Source organism: Monopterus albus, unplaced genomic scaffold (assembly GCF_001952655.1).
Source record: "Monopterus albus unplaced genomic scaffold, M_albus_1.0 scaffold113.1, whole genome shotgun sequence".
NCBI lineage: Eukaryota > Metazoa > Chordata > Actinopteri > Synbranchiformes > Synbranchidae > Monopterus > Monopterus albus.
The window spans coordinates 133,219-140,359 of record NW_018127993.1 but is presented as its reverse complement, the minus strand read 5'-3'; the positions used below and the strand labels follow the sequence as shown (position 1 = coordinate 140,359).

Genomic DNA, 7,141 nt, shown 5'->3' with positions numbered 1-7,141 from the left:
TCAACTTTGAGTATTACAGTAAGTCAATTCTTTCAAGCAGCAATAACTTATTTGTCCATGACCCAGCCAGTTCCCTTGCTTAAAGTCAGAGGTGTGTTGGTGAGCCAGATTATGGTTCAACACATAATGATGCCTAATGAGTAATCCTTTAGTTTAGTGACTGTGCCTGTGACATCCTGACAAAATGTTCACTGAGGAGGCGAGGTTATAAATCATAGAAGGCAACTGACAGACTTGCTGTCTAATGAAGAGTCAGGCTAATTTACACCACTGAGGAGTTAATTATCATACACATCTTCTACTTTTGCTCAGCCTTGTTGTGGGTCCTTTAATGTCCAGAGGTACCTGGCTGGAATTTTCACTTTGTTTACTTTTTATCTTTCAGTATGTCGTGACAAAATTTACTGCCGAAATTTTGGTGGCAAATAAACACCTTCACTGCTCACTGAGGACTACAGCGTTATTCTGGTTGGGTGCACATGATGACGGGTGACTCCTGTGACTGAAAATCAACACCTGATGACACAAACCTGGGCAGCACATGATGTCATTTACGCCACAGACAGGCCACAAGGCTCCCTGCTGAGCTCTGCAACTATATGATACCAAATCCCCCAATCACCATGAAAGCACCACCACCTAAAGTGAACCATTTTGGAAAAATCCTGAGATGCCAGTGCTAAAAGACCTCTGACATAGTGTTGCTCATAGCAAGCCAAATAAAGGCTGGTTTTTTCACTCAGAACTACATCAAATGACTTGTGCAGTAATCCAAATCATTTTTCTTCTCAATTACTTTTGTCTGAGGAAAAATGAGAAATGCTAAGAAAAACAAAGGTTTTCATCAATTAACAAAGCTGCTATTCGTTTACTTTGCTTGAAAGCAACAAAGAAAGGAAGAATTTCACCATCGGCTATAAACACCCTCTAATTAACCTCATTTGATTGTCCATAAAAAGACGCAGAAAAATATCGAAGGTCAGATCAATGGAGGAGAAAAATCAATCTAGAGTAAAGTTCTCTCCAGCAGAAGAGCGAGAAACAGCGAGGATGGGTTCTCAGCTGGCTCTGGCAAAGCTGAGCTGAAACAAGCGAGGGATGGCTCCTCTCACGAAGGGGAAGGTATTAAATAGGATTGCCTTGGCTCAATGCAAGCACAGCTTCTGCGAGCCAAGGCTGCAGAAGTATAATAAGGTACATGGATATAATGAGGCCTGAGCACATCTCAGTTGGAACCGAGTCGACTCTTTACCTTGAAATGTGTTTTTTTTTAGCTCCTCAGCACTAACGTATGCTTTATTTTGGCGATAAATATAATTGCTGCAATGGTGTTGTTAGAATTAGGTTTTCTTTTAGAACTATATCTGCAGTTATAGGAAATACAATAGAACTGTCCTGATGGAAAACAAAATCCCCTTCCTTCCTGCAGTGTTTCTCATATTTCAATATGCAGATAGATGCTTGCAAAATCTGCCTCATCTCTGTATGACCCCTGGGACATAGTTTTGCCCGAAAAACAAGAGCACTGTTCAATTCTCAGCCCCACTGAGTGATTCTATGGAAACAATCTGACTATTGTAGGCACATAATAAGATGATAATTTTTATCCTTCCTTCAACTCTCTGCTCAGCTTTTGATGCACACCAATATCTCGACATCTGAAAGTTGACAGATCTCGCTCGCGCTGTCACAGTCCCACTTTAGAAGGATGATAAACCTGATCTTTTTCTGGGACAAACAGATAAACAAACATTTAAGAAGCAATAGAAGGTTTATATCTAGATGTGTTTTTAAAAAAATCAAAGGGAGAAAAAAAGAGACCCGCTGTTCATTACAGTGTATCTTTACTTTGTTTCAACAGGGCTGAATAAAACCTGTGAGTCTGTCTCATCAAGCCTTTCTACTGAGCTGCTTTCTGAAATAAGTGAGATTATAATTAAACCCTAGATCAATATCGCCTATTTATATATGCCAGAAGAGCTGATTTTCCTCCTGAATCTGAAGGCTCCAGCATGAAGTTTCAAGAAAGAAGGCTTTATTTACTCAAACAGAAACATTCAGATGTACAGTATTTAGAGCAGCCATAATATGTTTGTCTTTACCTTTTCTGTCTTTTTGTGTGTGATAGAAAATGTAGGAATGTCTGGATTTCCCAAATATCAAATGCATTTGCACAGGAAGGCAGAAAGATACAATTCCATGTCATCACAAGATGTACCAGCACTGAGCTGAGAGGAGCACGGAGAGGGCATGACACTTACATTCAAGGCATTCTTAGCAGCCTCTGCCTCTGATCGACTGTCAAAGCTGACAAACCCCACAGGCTGGGGAGACAAGAACACAGAACAAAAGAAAGGAACATGGTTTAAGGCAGAAAACTGAGTCTGCATTTCTGTCTGAGTGACAGAGACATGTTGTTCTTTTTTTATTTCCCATCAAACCCACCTCCCTCCTTTTCTGCCCCTCTCTGTCTCGGCCGCATTGTAAAACCATGGTGAAAAAAATGGAAGCTGGACGCTTACTTTGTACAAGGAGAGATCATCATTCAGCTCTCCTATGCCCAAATACGGGCAATGTGCGAGAGAGAAAGTGCATGTATGAGCTGAGTGTGAGAGAGGCGGGGGCCTGGGGAGCTGAAAAAGGAGAAGAGATAGGGAGAGAAAAAGGAAGACAAATAGGGGCCTGGAGAACAAGAATCTAGAGGTTAAAGGTGAGAAGAAAATGAAAGAAAGTGAGGTGAGAGGTAGAAAGTGTTGAAATAGTTTTTAAAGCCTCCTCAAACAGGCCTGTCAGTGGAAAAGCATGCAATATATTGTTGTTCACATCTATTTCAGCAGTGTTTAGTGCCACAATAGCAACGGTGAGCGAGCAAGAGGGAAAGGCAAAAGAAAAAAAAAACATAAGGATGCAGGTTTGGTTGTCAGATATGAACAAAGAACACACTTTTTATTAGCATGAGTGTGTGTGTGGATGCTGTGAGGAGAAAATGAAATCTTAAAACATACTCCCATGGGGTTGCACTGCTTTGTGTGATCAGGAAAACAGTCTAGGGTTATGGGAATTATGAACAAGTAAAGTGAAGAGGGGGTAAAGGAGGAGGGGAGGAAGGAAAGAAGAAACATGAAAAAAGAGGGACTAAGAGAAGACGTCAGGAGGAGGAAGCATAACAGGAATATAAATAGAAAGGGCCTGAGATCTGGCTCTTGCTATATATGGAGAAGACTGTGTGTGATGGCTGTGAAAGGAGAGGGAGATCAATGGATTTACATAGCCACTGTCATTTCCATTAGTTAGAGTTGTACAGTACTTTGGGATGTATCACAGAACATAAGCAACGGTTAACATGCAGAAGACGGCAGTTGGAGAGAGGCCTGAGTGCAGAGAGAGTCATGTGTATTCATTAAACATGCTAAACAAAAAAAGAGCCATACCTGCAGAGATTTTGAACTTAACTGTAAAAGCTTCAGTCACAACTAGAGCTGACATCAGCCAATTAACTGATTATGAATCAGCTACACATATAAACGCCTCCACAGTTTACCTTCCTTTCGTTGATGTTGATAAAAGTAGCCTCCCACATCTTCAGCAGAACTGCATTGCCATAAACTGTCATGTCTTAATGTCCACACAGTCTGACTGCAGAGATGTTTCTAGCTGTCCAATGTGACGACCTGCTGCTTTTTTCTGTTTTATACCATTGTAAACTGAATATTTTTTGTTCTGAAAATGAGTCAACTAAGGAAATAATGGGCAGATTATTCATTCTAGACACAGCACAAAGAAGTCTAATGGAAAAAAACAAATAAACAGTACATTAATGAAATTAATATTACAACAAACCATAAGTAAAAGTGGACCTCAGTGTGCTAAAATGTAAAACATATATCACAATAGCAGCTAAAGGCGTGTTGAAATCTTGCAAGCACAATGAATCAAATAAGATAAATGAAATTTTGCTTGTTCTTACTTTTTCCACACATTCAGTTCAAATTGCTCTAAAACCCTTCTAATGAGAATGTCATGTCTTTATGGGAAACAGCGTGATGCGGTAATAAGTACACCGACATAAAGCTAAATTGCTTAACTCTGGATGTGGACACCTGCCAGCTGAGCTCATTTTCAGTTCTGAGCCCCTGGAGACAAAACTCAACCATCAGCACTGCTCTTGTCAAAACGCTCGCTTTGACACTTCAGATTTCTTTCTCCCGTCTCCCCTCTCATGCCCATACATCCCACCAGAGATGACTGTCTGTAACTAAAAGCACACTATCTGACTGCCCAAGGCAAGTTGGTGCATCACTTTTTTCCCTTCCCTCCCCCCAAGTCAGGTTTTTTTTTTTTTTTTTTCCCCAAATCCAGGTACCTCCTGGCAAAAGGTGCTAATCCGACATAGACAACAAGCTGCAACACCAAGAGAGGAACAGCAGGACAAAGGAAAGACAAGAAAATAAAGGTGCTGATAAGCAAGAGACTCTGTGTAATGCAAACAGTAACAGCATGATGAGAGACAGACAGATGCTTCATTCACTAATTTCTTTGTACATAAAACAGAGCGCTCAGTGCGTCTTGTAACATACCTGTTTGGAAGTGAGTTTTATCAAGGAGCCTTCATAGCCCTGAAAGAAAGAAATAGTGTCTGCTAACAATACTGATGAAGTAAAAAATGTTAAACGTATTCATTTGTACCCAAATGAGCAATTAGTTTAACAATTCTATTTAGTTAAAGCACTGCTGGTTCAAAACTAATGCAGCTGGATTGTTTCATGGGTCAAGGAGCTCTTATGAAGACCATGTGTACAGGAGTGTTGTCTTACCTGATACATCCCAGATTTACTGCCTTCAACAGTCATGATTTAAACCGTGTACTCTGAGCACATACCATGAGCATTATCTGCTCTAAGTGAGGTATCAGATGCATAGCAATTGTCCCATTATTCACTCTAACTGTGCTGCTCCATTAAAGTGCATTATTCTAGGGCAATGGTCCAAAAGCTTGTAGATGCATTCACTTGGACTGAACTCTAGGACTCTTTGTGCTGTGGCAAAGTGAAATTTCTGAGGTGAAGCAAATAGTTTTGTTTTTGAATGGAAGGCAGCGAGCAATATTTTCCATGAGACACACACACACAGGCTGCCCTGGGATCAAGATGTGAGTGAACCTCGGTTTGAGGAACACAGACACTTGAACCTTGCGGGAGAGTTTCCATTGCCCTTTATTCCATCACCATTAATGGAGGTCCCATTGACTGCTGGAAAGAAATCTGCTAAGAATAGCTGCAGCCCATCAATTTAAAACATACAAACATACCTTAAATGGTCTGAACAGGAGATAGAGCTCCCGTGGCTTAATATCCAGCGGTAGGCCACTGACAAATAGTGTTCGGACCTGAGGAAGACAAGAAAGAGATCATGTATTTTTCATTAACTTCCACAAATTATAAATAGCTGACAGCAACAGATGAGGTTATGAGGAAAACGACAGTGAACCTGAGTTAAACAGCTCCCTGGGTTGGCCTTACACTTAAAGATAGACTTTTCACTTTTTGATAGGGATGCCTTTCAGCTCAGCAAACACACACACCCCGTTATACCTTTCTACAATAAGTGCATTATGTTCTTCTGCATAATCTATGGTCTGCTGTGTTTTATGGCAATCCTCCTTTGCAGCTCTAGCCTCTGTTTTACATTTAAACTTTTGAACTTGCAACTCGAGAAGGAATTGCTAGCGAATTACAAAGTATATGTAAGCTAAGACAGAATAAAGGAAAATGTCATTCTTGAAGCCCATACTGAGTCAGAGAAGGCGGAAAACCACACAGGGAGTAACACGAGACTCCAAATTTGCTTTCAGTTGAGGAAGTTATTATGTAATGTTATGTGCGTTTACAGAGAGCAATGCAGCGTGATAGTCCTCGGTGTACTGCAGGTAAAATTTAGGTTTATCAAGAGGAGCTTTTAGGCACCAACACCTACATTTTTAGTGAGCAGATAGATGACAGCCAGTAAGAGATGCAGCAGATAGTGGGCTTGGGGCTTACAAATCAACATATTATGTCACTGTTTTAGTAATCTGTAAGTCTAAGGAGGACACACTGTGGTGCCACACTATGAGTGAACTTTAATGCTTTCTTTAAACATTTTTCATAACCTAAGCTAACTGGTTGCTGGCTCCAGCTTCATACCTAATGCACACAAGAGAGCAGTACTGATCTTATCAAGTAACACTAAGCAATAAAATTTGCAAAGGCACACCCCAACATTCCTTGTTCTCTTTCTTCAAGAAACCAGTAAACAGGTGGTTTAAGATTGGTCTTACAATACTTCAAGTACTGACACGGGTTCACAGATCAAACTGGACAAAGTTATCGCCTCTCTTACTTTTGCAATGCTACTCCTTACATTACATGATCGCCACCCTGGCGGCCATGTCTTCTTAAAAGGCTTGTCTTAGCAGCAGTGGGGGTTTTTTTTCAGCTTGTACAAACACATTAGCTCCAACGCTGACATTTAGAAACACAAACATAGCAGCACTACAGGTGCTGCGTATCCTGTCACAGCTCATGAATACAGATCTGATTCAAGGCAATGAAGCAGGAAAAATCTGTTAGTTTCATGTAATTGTAGCTGTGTCAATTTCTCACAAAAGGGTCAGTCCAAGAAAAAGTTGTTAAGACATATTTGTAACTACACAGTACAGCATGTGTCTCCTATTAAGACAATAGTTTTGTCTTTGCATGAAATGTTTTTAAGAATCCTCTCTTTTTTCAAGATAATGGTACTAAGACAACTGGGGCAGACATTGAAATGACACATTAATTCAAAGTAGTGTAGACAACTGTGTAATCTGACCACACAATAATCACATCTTCTACCTGGAATTATCACCTAACTGTAGTTATAGAGGAAAATAATTTTAGTACACAGGAGACATCAGAATCAAACAGCAGACTGTGTGCATCACACCGACTTCCAACAACTCCACCCTGAACACCAACATCAGTAATGTGATAGTGGATTTGGATGTGTAATTTAATTATTTATTCATTAATCTGATTCTGTTTAAGGCTGGATTTAGAATAAAACTGTATGCAATTACAGTGTAGATTCAAAGCTCCCACGTTCAATAGAGAGTAGATTCACA

General features: G+C 40.2%; 1 protein-coding gene across 3 annotated transcripts in view; it reads right to left on the bottom strand.

Moving 5' to 3' along the window:
* The window catches only part of LOC109966531 (RNA binding protein, mRNA processing factor), a 32,000-nt gene that overhangs the window by 13,523 nt on the left and 11,336 nt on the right, over nucleotides 1-7,141 (bottom strand). For all 3 annotated transcript variants that reach the window (XM_020611422.1, XM_020611421.1, XM_020611423.1), the window contains 3 exons: nucleotides 5,309-5,386; nucleotides 4,578-4,616; nucleotides 2,262-2,324 (listed from right to left, as the gene is read on the bottom strand). In XM_020611422.1, the coding sequence (XP_020467078.1) occupies nucleotides 2,262-2,324; nucleotides 4,578-4,616; nucleotides 5,309-5,386 (180 nt within the window). The remainder of the gene's footprint in view (nucleotides 1-2,261; nucleotides 2,325-4,577; nucleotides 4,617-5,308; nucleotides 5,387-7,141) is intronic.